Source organism: Pseudonaja textilis, chromosome 9 (genome assembly GCF_049901715.1).
Source record: "Pseudonaja textilis isolate UNSWEBS1 chromosome 9, rPseTex1.2, whole genome shotgun sequence".
NCBI lineage: Eukaryota > Metazoa > Chordata > Lepidosauria > Squamata > Elapidae > Pseudonaja > Pseudonaja textilis.
In genome coordinates, this window is record NC_141998.1 from 2,877,641 (window position 1) to 2,892,469 (window position 14,829).

Here is a 14,829-nt window from a genome sequence, read left to right on the forward strand (position 1 = left end):
ATTAAATTGCAAGTAGTCTTCGACTTACAGCCACAATTGGGGACGTCATTTCCATTTTCTCATTGTGAACTTAACGTGAGCCTGATTTTACAGTAATTTTTATGACAGTTAAGTGAATCCAGCTTCCCCAAATAGCTGGGGTTTTTTTGGGGGGGGCGGGGGGGAAGAGTAGGAATTGGCAAAAAAAAGGCTCACAAATTACAATCACATGACTGCACAATGCTGTACACCTATATTATAAATGCAATCCTTTGCCAAGTGCCAGAATTGTGTGTTCACGTGAACCACGAAGGATGGGCAAGTGTTGACTTTTAGCTGGTCACTTTTTTTGAAAGCTTGTTATAACTTTGAGCCGTCATTAAGGGAGCAGCTGTAAATTTGAGGATTACCTCTAATTTGTCCACTTTTAGGCCTTTTTATTTGAAACGGTCCCGGGATGGAATCTCTATAAGCCAGCTACTTCCGTTCTAGTTCACAAACCTGGCGGTTTTGCATCATCTTCAAACTTGAGCCACGTTCTTTTCAAAGGTTCGGCATCTCATCAGGTTGTTGAGAGAGGAAAACGGGCTGATATTAGGTTTGGGCATCCGATAAAACTATGTGGCATGGCAAGGAGGGTGCCTATTGTGCAAGCCCACTCGTGATTTTGGAGAAGCTGACTCAATACTCAAAAGCCGTATTTTTCCGTTGCCACTCATTACTCTGGATGCTTTTATTCGGGACTTTGCTTCTGGGGAAGACGTTCAGAATTTCTATTCGTGGAATAGAAATTGTAGAGCCTCTTTATTATAGAGTCCCAACATCCATTTATTTAGGGCAAGCTATATTTTTTTTTTCCAGGACTTTTACAGCGGTGGCTGTTCAACCTCTCAGGCTTCAGATGGGGGTGGCCAGTTTATGACCTGTGAATTTCAGCTCCCAGAATTCCTGAGCCAGATTGCCATTTCCAGTTTATGAGGCTGATGGGGCTAGGAGTGTTTCCATGATTACTGCATTTAAAAACAGCTGCAGTTACCTTCCATGATTCAATAAAGGAAAGGCTGATGGCACCCTGGTCTTTGTAATGTACATTCACGGAGAGCAAGATTTCACATTAGCCGTGGCATTTCTGTCCATGTGTGTACATAATTCCAGACAAAAATTTCAGAAACCAATGTGCTGCTTTGCCTTGAAACTGGCAAATGCAGCCACCCCCCCACTCCCCCCTTATTCAAAGCTGTTCATTTCAATGCAATTTTTAAACCCAAGCCCAGAACGCAAAGGATGTGTTTTACACACTGGGTCAAAAGACTTTTATTAAGCTGCAGAAAATGCAGGACCTCATAACTTATTCTAGATTTTGGGCTCAAGCCTGTGCACCCCCCAAAGTTAAGAATTCGGGTTTTGCAGACTTTTACGGCAACTCGCAAGGAACCAGTTTGAAATGGGTGCCGCACGAAGGGCAGCGCTCCATTTTGTCTTTGTGAAGCCAAACGTAGTACGTCTCCGTGGCATCTTCCTCGCCTAGAAAAAGGCGGAAACGAGATTGTGAGGATGCTACAGAAGGATTAGAAAAACGTACACATTACCCAAGCAAAGGCCACTCTCATTTGCTGTCTTTGTCGCCATAATCACCCCATAATCCCTTGCGGAGTGGAGTCTCGGCAACTGAACGGAGCTGAGTGTTTACTGGCTGGATGTCCTTCCTGTTGCCAAGGTTGACTTATATTCAGCAGATATATTCTCATTGTACCCAAATATCTGCCTCTACCTAGGAAGCCTCCTGATTCTGAGGCGAGAGCTCCATCTCTGGGCCACCACTCAGAGTCATTTGCTATGTGGGCGGCAAATAAATTCAATAAACAAACAAATAAGCAAAACCTAACTGCTCAAGTTTAAAAAAAAAAAAGGCGATCCTCTGAACCCTTTGGAATTTTGGTAAGAAAATTTATGGGGTTGTAGAAATAAATGAGTGAAACCACAAGTGGAAGGAAGGAAGGAAGGCTTTTCGGAAGGATTCCTTCTTGTGACCAGGGCTGTACAAATGTGAAGAGAGAAAGAAGCGTGTTTGGCAGAAGCTACGTAAGCCCTTTGGAAAGAGAAAGACTGCACCAAATAGCCAAAACTGCACCATATCTCAGGTGCAAAAGGAAAAGTGCTTCGCGGCATAAGGGGCAAACGGTGCAGTCCTTGGCAACTCCCAGATCCAAAGGAGTCTTTCTGTAGGATCAGGCAGCAACAAGGGTCACATGAGGCTGGCATCGGGGGCAACTGCTTTTGAGGCACTGCAGACAAGCGCTCTAGTCAGTGTTTCTTCACCTCAGCCATTTTAAAGATACGTGGACTTCAACTCCCAGGATTCCCCCAGTCAGCATCCTTCTGGGAGTTAAAATCCACCCATCTTAATCTGGCTGAGGTTGGGAAAGACTGCTCTGGATGGCCCCGTTTGCTTCAAAGCGCCCCTGGTTGCCCTTGGATCTGGTGTGCCACCCTGCCCTGCTGAGAGAAAAGGGGTTTTAAGATTCCCCCTCAACCCTGGTCCCGAGGATGTGGCCTTCTTGAGAGAAGAGATGCTTTGTTTACACCAGAAATCTGCCTGGAGGGTTCTTTCCAAATGCTTTGCACACCCTGTTTGCAGGTCCCTGGGCTTGCGCTTCTCAAGAAATTCCAGCTGACTGAGATGAGAGCTCCCGTCCTAATACAGGGGTGTCAAACTCAAGGGCCATGGGGATGGATCTGGCCCGCAGGGCCACCCCGGAAATAGTGAAGGACCGACCCGTGGTTCCTCTGCCAGTGAAAAGGCAGCTCCTCCTGGGCTCCGTTTTTGCTTGCAGAGGGCTGCAGGAGGATTCTCCCAAGCCCACCCACGCCACCACAGGTGCCCCCACCCCCCAAGGTCCAACACAACCCTGATGTGGCCCTTGTTTGACACCCCTGATCTAAAACAAAGCCTTTTTTCCCCCGTTATCAAGTATAACAGTTCTTTCTCCAACCACAGTTTCAAACACCTTCCCTCAACCCTCTTTTGGGGGCAAACACTATTCAAGAAACTGGTTCTCAGTAAAGGAAAATATTTGCAGCTCAGGGTAGAAAGCAAGGGCCCTTGGTACTCTCTGAGCTCAGTGATTTTCTTGCGGATGTTTCGTTACCCACACTAGGCGATATCGATGGATGAGCACTGATGACGTTGCCTAGTTTGGGCAATGAAACGTCTGCAAGAAAACAACTCGGAAAGCACCAAGGGCCCTTCAAGAAACAAAGTATACTGTAGGAAGTGCTACTTACAGATACAGCCCACGAGCCTCACGTTTGTCAAGGAGGGGACAAGGTGGGGGTCATCTTTGGTTCCCCCGTACGGTTTGGATGGAAATACTCCATAAGGATCCTACAACCAGCACAGAGAGAGAGAGAAGGTTAAAGCCCCTTAAATCATGTACCAATGCGGCATCCTTAGCCCCAATTCTAAATGATCCTTTGACAATTTTTATCCTCAAGCATTTCATTATCTGATTCTGCCTTTAGGAAAACCAGTCTGGAAGGGAAGTCCAGCGATGATGAGCAAGGTAGCTAAAATGCTGCCCCTCCAAGAAAGGACCAAGGTTCCTTACGGTCAACTGTTTCAGCACTTGAAAGTATCATTGCTCAAAGAAGTGTTGCTGTGCTCAGTTTTGCTCACCACTCCTTTCTTTATAGTATCCAAAATTTTCCTCTCCATTCCCGTGGCCTGTTCTTCATCAGTAGCCATACCTGGGGTAGAGAAGGACAAATATTAGGTAATCTGAAAGATTCCTCTTCTGCTCAGAAATTCCCCCTCTGTCTAAAAACAAGGCCCAATATTCTTCAGTTAGCATATGAAACCTTTGGTTGTCCTGAAAACAGCATCTTCTTCTAGACTAGAATGTGTCTCCAGTAATCTAACCACAAGAATCTAGCTCCGAATACTTTTTTCTAGCCTTCCCACAATTTATGTTGATTGGCTCCATAGCAGCTGGATATATGTATGTATGAACGTATGTATGTATGTATTGTGTGTGTGTATACGTATATATGTGTATGCATATTTATATTTATATATATATATATATATATAAATATAAATATAAATATAAATATATAAATATAAATATAAATATATGTAATATATATATAATACACACACGCACACACACACATATATATGTTTTCTTACATTTTTGTGGGTACTTACATGTATGGTATTCAGCTTTGTTCGGGTATTTTCCCACGTCATTGTAGTTGTGCTTTTAAAGTTGCTACAACTTTAAAAGCACAATTACAGTGACGTGGTAAAATACCCAAACAAAGCTGAATACATACATACACACACACACACACACGCACACACACATATATATTATACACACATACATACACACACATACACGTGTGTGTGTGTGCCTGCCTGCCTGCCTGTAACTATCTAAATATCAATTTGTCTTATATTTGTTTGTTAAATATATTTGCTGCCTATCTCACCACGGGCCTCCTGTAGATGGCTTAGAGTAATAAAAACAGGGGGGAAATGATTGTAAACAGAAGTAAAATAATAGGACAATGAAATAAACAATGAAAAAGAACACAAGAATAAATCAATACTAATACTAAATATCAGAGAATCACTGATCAAACATAAAAAGCCCATCTATTGCAGAACAATGAGGCTGCTGTGTGTTTCTATGATTATTTTTTTTATGGAGGGTGGCTGTTACTCTTTTATTGTAACATGCATCTTTTAGCATTTTTGTTACATTTAATATATGGAATACCCATACGTTATATACAGTAGGTGATGTGTCATTTTATCATGAGGCTGTAGACCCTATGTATATATACTCTACACTCTTGTGATTATTTTTAGATAGTCTAGTCCTATGATAAAAAGATACATCACTCCATGTGTGTGTGTGTGTGTGTGTGTGTATACACACACATATATACATATACATACATATAGATACACACTTATATACACACAACTAAAAGCCAGAAATTATGAAGTTCTGTGTACACACACATAATATACACACATACATACACATATACACACACACACATAAACACACATACGTATATATATACACACACATATATAATATACATACATATACATACTTACACACACCTAAAAGCCAGAAATTATGAAGTTACACATAATATACATACACACATAAACACATATACGTATATTTACACACACATATATAATATACATACATATACATACATACATACATACATACACACCCACAAACTAAAAGCCAGAAATGAGTTTCTCTGTGTGTACACAAAACAAACACACACACACACACACACACACACACAAACTCAGATAATTTTTGGCTTGGTTTCAGTTACGGAAAGGCGCCTGAGCGACACCCCCTTTTTACCCAACCTGAAGCCCTCCCTCCCCCAGGCTTTCGGTCCCTTCCCTCGACCCTGGGCGGCGGATGATGGGAAGGGTGGTGTTAGCCTCGGAACGGGGCACGCCCGCTCGAGGAAAGCTCACCCCCGGTGCTGGCCTCACGAGAGCCCGCCGCCAGAGGCCCCGGCCCTTTCCCCAGGGCAACCGGGCCCACCCGGAGAGCCCGCAAGGCTCCAGAAACCTGCAGTAACCTTGACGCCATCACAACCCTTCAAGCGGCAGCCGCCTCAGAGACGCCACTTCCGCCTTGGCTATTTTTTTGGGGGGTGGAAGGAAATTCCGGTCACGTGCCCCTCCTCGTTTCTGACCCAAGATGGCCGCCTAGCTCTTTCCGGTGCGCCTCACTCAAGGGCAATGGGCGTGGTCAACGTGGTTCCGCCCACCGGGCGCGCCTTGATTTCCTTATGAGGGAAAAGGCGGGAAAATTTGAAACGTGGCGACTTGGGATGGTTCGAAGTCAAAAAAATGCCCGTTTTGGGGGCACTGCCTGCTCCCTCTAGACCCTCCTCTGCGGGGGGGGTGTCTCTGAATTTGGGTACCCCCTCTCCCAGGCTATTCTCAGTTTTCTTTTTCCCCTAGCCTTGTTTTCTTTTTTATATATACATACATACTTAAGAAAACATATATATGTGTGTATGTGTGTGTATGTAACCATGCATGCATGTACGTATACGTATATGTATATGTGTCCCTCCCTCCCTCTTTCCCTCTCTATATCTATACACACGCATACACACAGAATCAACACAGAGCTGCAGATTTTAAACCAATCAGAATGAACAAAGTTGCTTCCCGCAAAGGCTCCTGTCCCCTTGCTCCTCCTTTATGTCTTAGAGGAGCGGCCAATCACCTCCAAGCCTTACTCCCAAGTCGCCCCTTTTGTCTTAACTGTTATTGCCTTCTGGCAGCTCTGCGCAAGCATGCACTGAGAACAGGCTCCCCTTGTTCCTCTGCCTTAATGATGTCAGATTCTGGAGGCTCCGGAGTCTCTCAGATGACCGTGGCCCCATCTCTGTGTCGGACGAAGATCCCTCATCCGAGTCCTCCCCAGGCTCCAGGACTGGCCCATGTTTCTCCCCATGTCCGACTCTGCTGCCAGCTCCGCAGGCCGCCAGTGGACCACAACAAATGGGGTTGGACTAGAAGACCTCGGAAGTCCCTTCCAACTCTTATATTGTTACTGTTATTGTAGTCTAAGAACAACATATCCTTGTATAGCATAAACTCAGGGAGATTTGATGATAGTTACTGAGATGGCTAGTGTAAGAGCTGCCACCTCACTGCCAGTTTGCCATGAACCATGGAGGGAAGGTGGAAGGGAAGATGAGGGTCTGGGGAAAAAGGGAAACTGAATTATGGGAATATTTCTCGGTGAGAACCAACAGCTTGGACCAGGTTGATCTTCTGAGTGCTTTGTCTGATCACAATAGTTCACATGTATATGTACTTGGTCACAAGATGGAAGCTCTTGATGTCATGGTCTCATTTTTCATGTCCTTTAGTGTTTATCTAATGAAGATGAAAATCTATTTCTCATGTCTTCTCCCAGACAATGTGTGTGTGTGTGTGTGTGTGTGTGTGTGTGTGTGTGTGTCAGAAAGCCAGACTGCCCAAGGAGTTAGTAATACAGTTCTACAGAAGAATTATTGAGTCTGTGATTTGTACTTCTGTAACTGGTTGGCACCAAACGGGACAGGTACAGACTTCAACAGGTAGTGCAGAGGAAAACAAAACAATTGCAACCAGCCTGCCTTCCATTGAAGACCTGTATACTGCATGAGCCAGAAAGAGGGATGAGAAAATTTCCACAGACCCCTCACATCCTGGATATAAACCATTCCAACTTCTACCCTCAGGATGCTGCTATAGGACATTGCATGCCGAAACAACTAGACACAAAAATAGTTTTTTCCCCACACCATCACTCTACTAAATATCTAATCCCCACAGCACTGTTTTATGCCTAAAGATATTTACCCACGTAGTAGGACTGTACTGCTATTATCCTTCTCAACTTTCCTACCACCTTCGCTTATTGCTATGAGTAGGGTTATTACTTTTTAGTATTTATTTGATTTGTCAATTGCTTACAAGATATAGGTATAATAATAAATATAGTTTTGCATACATGAGATAGATACTTATAAGAAAAATAAAAAATAATAGGACAGGGACGGTAGGCACGATTGGTGCGCTTATGCACACCCCCTACAGGCCTCTCAGGAAACGGGTGAGGTCAATAGTAGACAGTCTAAGGTTAAAGTTTTTGAGGTTTTGGGAAGAAACCAGAGAGTCAGGTAGAGTATTCCAGACATTGACAACTCTGTTGCTGAAGTCGTATTTCCTGCAATCAAGTTTGGTGCGGTTAACCTTGAGTTTGTATCTATTGTGTGCTCTTGTATTGTTATGATTGAAGCTGAAGTATTCATTTGCAGGTAGGACATTGCAATGTATGATTTTATATACTATATTTAGATCGGACCAGAAGCGGCATAGTTCTAGGTTTTCTAGGTCTAGAGTTTCAAGTCTGATGGCATAAGGTATTCTGCAATGAGTAGAGGAGCGGAGAACTCTTCTTGTGAAATATTTCTGGACTTTTTCAATTGTGTTAATATCAGATACATGATATGGGTTCCAGACTGATGAGCTGTATTCAAGTATAGGTCTAGCAAACGTTTTGTATGCTCTAGTTAGTAGTATGATATTACCAGAGAAGAAGCTATGTAGGATTAGATTAACAACTCTTAATGCCTTTTTGGCTATGTAGTTACAGTGGGCTCTAGCACTTAAGTGGGCTCTAGCACTTACTCCAAGGTAAGTGGGCTCTAGCACTTACTCCAAGGTCCTTGACAAAGTTTGGATCTTCTGCTTTTATCTTATATTGATTGATGAGTTATCATTTTGTTATTTACACTGAGAGCTTATGCACCGGAGACAAATTCTTTGTGTGTCCAATCACACTTGACCAGTAAAGAATATTCCAGTAAATAATATTCCAATGCATTGTCACAGTTGGTCTTTTTCATTCTAGAATGACCTCTTCATTCCGTTAATTGTATGGCACTGACTGAGTCTACTCACAAGGATGCTTTGGGACTACACTAAGATGTTCTGGTATATCTATCTGGTCAACTTTACATTTTCTTCCCTACTTTGTCTTATAGGATCACTTATACTATAGAAAAAAAAACTTTAATCTTTGTTTAAGGCAGCAAAACTGAACGTTGCCGTTTTATTTAATTCTGTTCTCTTAGAGAAGGCAAAAGTTTTCAAGCGAACAGCTGTGGTTACATCACTTTTTTTCTATACATGTCATTAGAAACAGAGTGGCTGATTTGGGTAAGAGCAACCAATTTCTTTATTATACATGTTTATTGATTGAGATGGGCAGTCATAACAATTTCTAATTTGCTTCTTTGGGGGAGAATGTATACAAGACAGCAGTTTGGTCAAAGAGATTGTGTCTCTAGCTATTGTATAGTTTGTACTCCTTATCACTTATTTTTTCCCTGACAATATTTGTCTGCTATTGTCAGCTTATTCTTATTTTCATTTTAAATATGGTTTGGTTATGTCTGCTAATACTTGCTAACTTCAGGGTCTTGCAAACTATAAAAGCAGATATTATCTCTCTCCCCCCCCCATTAATAAAACCCATAATAAGGTTAAAAATACTATTGCTGTTTAATAATTACATCTTATATTCTATAAAATAAAATTAGGATAGTATCTAATAATTCTATAAAATAAAATTGATTAAATACTGCATGTTAACATTTACACTTCTAAAACATTAAAAATATAGATGGATTATTTCATATCATCCTGGCAGAAATGCTATAGTTTGCCCACAATTTTGTAAAAGAAGAATATTGCTGATCAGTAACAATGGAATACAAATATCCAATAAGACATTGTAGGAGAACTGTGTTAGTCTGCAGTTAAAAAAACAGAAGTCTGATTTTCCAACTAAGTAGTTTTATTAAAAGGCATGAGCTTTTGTGCCGCTCACTTCATTAGATGCATAGAATGACTTTGATAAAGTGAGCTGCAGCTCACAAAAGCTTATGCCTTTTAATAAAATTTGTTGGTTGGAAAAGCTGCTACCATCATCCATTTTTCAATTTCCAATAATAGTTTGTCACTGATAAATAGGTGGTGGGGATTATGCTGTGGAAACGAGAATTCGGTCCATTTCAACTGTATTAAAAATGCCAACCCGTGAAAACACATTACACTTTAATTAATGCAAAGCTACAAAAATCTTCATGCAAATTTTAACACGATGGCTTTTAGCAGATAAACGTTTGTAAAATAAACAGCGATGCAAGTACGAAAGTTAATTTAAAAAATAATACGGAATTAAGTGGTGCAATCTTTTGGACCACTCATTGACAGTGTGAGAATAAAACAGAATAGAATAGAATACTTTTATTTGGCCAAGCGTGGTTAGATACATCAGCACTTTAAAAGTAGGAATTCTGAGAGTTGAAGTCCAAGTTTTATGGTTGCCAAGTTTGAGACACACTGACTTAGAAGGGGACCAGAAATCATGGACACTCCATCACTGGAGGTTTTTAAGAAGAGACTACGCTAGACAGTCACTTATTTGAAATGGTATAGGTTCTCCTGCTTTAGCAGGGGGCTGGACTAGAAGACCTCCAAGGACTAGAAGACCTCCAAGGTCCCTTCCAGCTCTATTCTATTCTATTCTATTCTATTCTATTCTATTCTATTCTATTCCATTTCATTCTATTCTCTATTCCATTCTATACTGTATTCTATTCTATCTTATACTCTTCTTCTATTCTCTATTCTGTTCTTTATTCTGTTCTTTATTCTTTATTCTACTCTATTCTACACTGTATTCCATTCCATTCCATTCCATTCCATTCCATTCCATTCCATTCTATATTCTCCTCTATTCTGTATTCTATTCTATTCCATTCTTCTATTCTATTCTCCAGCCTATTTTCTCTTCTCTTCTTTATTCTCTATTCTATTCTATTCTATTCTCTACTCTATACTCTACTTCAGGAGTCTCCAAACCTGGCAACTTTAAGACTTGTGGACTTCAACTCCCAGAATTGCCCAGCCAGCATGACTAGCTGAGGAATTATGGGAGTTGAAGTCCACAAATCTTAAAGTTGCCAAGTTTGGAGACCCCTGTTTCTCTTCTCTTCTCTATTCTGTTCTATTCCTATATTATCCTATCTTCTATTCTATTCTCTGTTCTATAAGTTCTCCTGCTTGAGCAGGTAGTTGGACCAGAAGACCTCCAAGGTCTCTTCCAACTCTATTCTATTCTATTCTATTCTATTCTATTCTATTCTATTCTATCCTATTTTATCTCCTATTCTATTCTCTATTCTATTCTATTCCATTCCAATATTCTATTCTATTCTATTCTATTCTATTCTATTCTATTCTATTCTATTCTATTCTATTCTATTCTATTCTTATTGCACTCTATGACTATTATTAAGTGCTGTCCCTGATGATTCTTGACTCTTGATGAATGAATCTTTTCTTCTATGTTCACTGAGAGCTTATGCACAGAAGACAAATTCCTTGTGTGTCCAATTACAGTTGGCCAATAAAGAATTCAATTCAATTCAATTCAATTCAATTCTATTCTATTCTATTCTATTCTATTCTATTCTATTCTATTCTATTCTATTCTATTCTCCCTTCCCTTCATCTATTCTATTCTATTCTATTCTATTCTATTCTATTCTATTCTATTCTATTCTATTCGGTAATCCAGGCGGGACTCCACTTCCCACAAGCCCCCGCGCTGGCCCAGCCCGAACGGACAGCTCTTTAAACGGGACACCTGCAAAGGTAGCCAAGAGCACGTGGCCGGCCTTGACTTTCCCAAGCTAGGTTTCCCCCACTACCCCCACCTCCCACACCGAGACCCCCGATTGGCTGAAACTCCGCTGGGTCCCCGCCTCTTCTTTCCACTTTGCGAGAGGGAAAGCTCGGACAGGTGGGCCGGGATTGGCTCTCTTCTGGATCATGGTCAATCCCGGCCTCCGATTGGCTGTCTCGGGGAGCGTTGCCATTTGAAACAGGCAGGTAGACGCAGGTGGTCGTTAGCGAGCGGCCGGGGGCGTTTTTTTGCGTGCAGGTAGAGCGCCAGGTGGCTCTTCCTTTAGAGGAGGGGTCTCTCTCTTTCTCTCTCTCTCTTTCTCTCTCTTTTTCTCCCCTCCAGCCTCTATTGTTGGAAGAACCAGGCTGGCCCAAGCTGCCCATCGGCAGAGGTACAGAACGATACGCCCCCATTCACAGTCAGGATTTACTAATTAAAACTTATGTCAGAGTTTGTTTTTTTTTAATTGGGGGTGGGGATGGAATCATTGGGGCAAATGTGGAAAAGAGAGAGAGAGAATCGGGGCTGGAAGGGACCTTCGGAGGCCTTGGTAGAATGGCAGAGTTGGAAGGGACCTTGGAGGTCATTTAGTCCAGCCCCCTATTCAGGCAGGAGATCCTAACCCCATTTTTCAGACGAAGGGCTGTCCAGTCTCTTCTTGGGGGGGGGGCGGGGGGGGACCTCCAGTGTTGGAGCATTCACAACTTCTGAAGCCAAGTCGTTCCACATTAATTGAAGATAATAGAGAATAGTAATAGACTACACTAGACTAGAATAAGGACTAGGAAACGATAGGATAAGGAATAGGATAAAATATGGAATAGAGTATGGAATAGAATAAGGAATAGAACAGAATAAGGAATAGAATAGGATAGAAAATAGAGTAAGGAATAGGATAGAATATAGAATAGAATAAGGAATAGCATAGGATAGGAGTTGGAAGGGACTTTGGAGGTTATCTAGTCCAACCCCCTGCTCAGGCAGGAAACCGTATCCATTTCAAACAAACATAGTTGTCCAATCTCTTCTTAAAACCCTCCAGTGTCGAAGCACCCACAACCTCTTGAGACAAGGCGTTCCACTGGTTAATTGTTCTGATAGGAACTTGCTCCTTAGTTCTAGGTTCCTTCTCTCCTTTGATTAGTTTCCATCCCGGCCTCAGTCCAACCTGCTTGTATCCTGGGTGTAATGCAGCAATATTGGAAGCTTGTCAAATCCAGGAGCCGGCCGGGATCTTGCATGAAGCCACAGTCCTCGAGTTTTTGTGGGATTGACGACATTACTGGAGACTAGGAAAAGTGGTAATAGGGATAGCTCAGTTTTAAGAAGCCCTGACTTAGATGTACGCAGCAAATCCAGACACTAAAGTAGTAGTAATTGCTTTTTCTGAAGGATCTGTTAGTCCAGGCGGTTTCTTTTTCTTTTTTTCCAGCTTTCTCGCTGGAATTATTCTCTATTCCTCCTCTTCCCCAAAGACTATCTTAAGGCTGTGTTTGCCTGACAAGCTTACTTGATTTCTTCCACCCAGTTATCTGCAAGGAGAATCCAAACCTTAAAACTAATGATGACCCCAGGTTTACACAACGAATTAGCTTCAATGTTACTTATTTGTTAAATTTATTTGCCATTTATCTTGCTGCAGGCAGCTTACAACAATAAACACAGACCGGAAAAGTGTAAACATAAAAGTAGCAAAGGAATGGAAGAATAAACAATGAAAAAAAAAACCAATGGGAATACCTTGAGATGAGAGTAAGCAGGGAGCGAGGGGAGAAGTGGGTTTGTTTTCAATCTAGCAGCCACCTCAAGCAAACAAACATCAAACTAAGTTTGGTGGTTTGTGGTTGCATTTATCGTGGGAGAGTAGCCCAGATCGATGAGAATGGAAGCTTTGTAGTCTTCAGGGCTTGGAACTATATTACAGGTAGTCCTTGACTTACAACCACAACGAGCCCAACATTTCTGTTGTTAAGTGAGACATTTGTTAGGTGAAGTATTGTCCCATTTTATGACCTTGAAACAGTTGATAAATGAATAATCGCAATTAAATTAGCACCACGATTCAGTGAATCTAGCTTCCCCAATGACTTTTTCTAGTCAGAAGTTTGCAAAAGGGGATCCATGACTCAGGGACACAGCCACCGTCATAAATATGAGCCAAGCATCTGAATTTTCGATCATGTGACCCCTGGGGCCACTGCAGCAGTCGTAACTTCTGAAAAGCGTCCCCAGGTCACTCCAGTGCCCTTGTGACTTTGCACAGTTGCTGAACAAACTCTCGTTAAGTTGAGGGCTACTTGCATTTTCATAGGGCTTTGCAATTTTTTTTAAATTTAGAAAAGAATAGAATTCTTTATTGGCCAAGTGTGATTGGACACACAAGGAATTTGTCTTGGTGCAAATGCTCTCAGCGTTCATAAAAAGAAAAGATACTTTTGTGAAGAATCATCAGGTACAGCACTTAATAATAGTCATAGGTACAATAAGCCATTAAATCATACTAGGAAACAGTCAATATAAATTGTAAGGATACAAACGATAAAGTTTCAGTCATACAGTCACAAGTGGGAGGGGATGGGCGATAAGGATGATGAGAAGATTAATAGTAATAGTAGTGCAGACTTTGTAAATAGTTGGACAGGAGAGAATTATTTGTTTAGCAGAGTGATGGCATTCGGGGAAAAAACTGTCCTTGTGTCTAGTTGTTCTGCTGTGCAGGGCTCTACAGGGTCGTTTTGAGGGAAGGAGTTGAAACAGTTTATGTCCAGGATGTGAGGGGTCTGTAGATATTTTCCCAGTCCTCTTTTTGTCTCGTGCAGTATTCAGGTCCTCCATGGAAGGCAGGTTGGTAGTAATTGTTCTTTTCTGCAGTCCTAATTACTCTCTGAGGTCTGTGTCTATCTTGTTGGGTTGCAGAACCAAACCAGAGAGTTATAGAGGTGCAGATGACAGACTCCATCCTTCCTCTGTAGAACTGGATCAGCAGCTCCTTGGGCAGTTTGAGCTTTCTGAGTTGGCGCAGAAAGAACGTTCTTTGTTGTGCTTTTTTGGACGACGTTTTTGATGTTGGGTGTCCATTTTAGGTCCTGTGATATGAACAGAACCTAGAAACTTGAAGGTCTCCCCTGTTGATACTGTCTTGTCTAGTATTGTGGTAGTATGGGAGGGTTTCTTCTAAAGTCTTACCGCCACAATTTAGCCAGTTGGGCTACCAAGTGGGGTGCAGGAGTAGCCCTCAGTTTGCAGCCAGAGAGAAAGACGGTGCCATGCGGGGGCAGAGGCGGGGTGCAGATGGTCATTTAACAGATGGTGCGCTTATTGTCCTGTTGAGTCATCGTCTGCCTCTGCCTCCATCTCTTCTGTTCCCTCTGGTTACCAAGGTTGACTTAGAAGTGCTCTCTGCTTCTGGCTTAATTGCACATAAACCATGGTTCAGGTAACAAAGGGGCAAGTATGGTGCTTGAGCGGCTGAAGTATCTCTTCTCTTCTCTTCTCTTCCCTTTCCTTCTCTGTATGGCGCTGAGTTGTTACCTCT

At 42.0% G+C, this 14,829-nt stretch overlaps 1 protein-coding gene across 1 annotated transcript; it reads right to left on the reverse strand.

Moving 5' to 3' along the window:
- Nucleotides 1–1,277: 1,277 nt before the first annotated feature.
- Nucleotides 1,278–5,668, reverse strand: COX5B (cytochrome c oxidase subunit 5B). Its single transcript, XM_026715276.2, has 4 exons — nt 5,504–5,668; nt 3,656–3,726; nt 3,265–3,364; nt 1,278–1,503 (listed from the first exon to the last, which is right to left on the reverse strand). Exons 1-4 carry the CDS (start codon nt 5,619–5,621, stop codon nt 1,394–1,396), a joined length of 399 nt encoding a protein of 132 aa, XP_026571061.1. The 5' UTR covers nt 5,622–5,668; the 3' UTR covers nt 1,278–1,393.
- Between the last annotated feature and the right edge of the window lie 9,161 nt (nt 5,669–14,829).

Excerpts from the sequence above, each read along its gene's own strand:
- COX5B (XM_026715276.2), bottom strand. The coding sequence starts at position 5,621 with ATGGCGTCAAGGTTACTGCAGGTTTCTGGAGCCTTGCGGGCTCTCCGG. Across the intron at positions 3,727-5,503 it reads TCGTGAGGCCAGCACCGGGG|GTATGGCTACTGATGAAGAA; the intron begins GTGAGCTTTCCT and ends TCTCTACCCCAG. Across the intron at positions 1,504-3,264 it reads GAGGCTCGTGGGCTGTATCT|GCGAGGAAGATGCCACGGAG; the intron begins GTAAGTAGCACT and ends GCCTTTTTCTAG.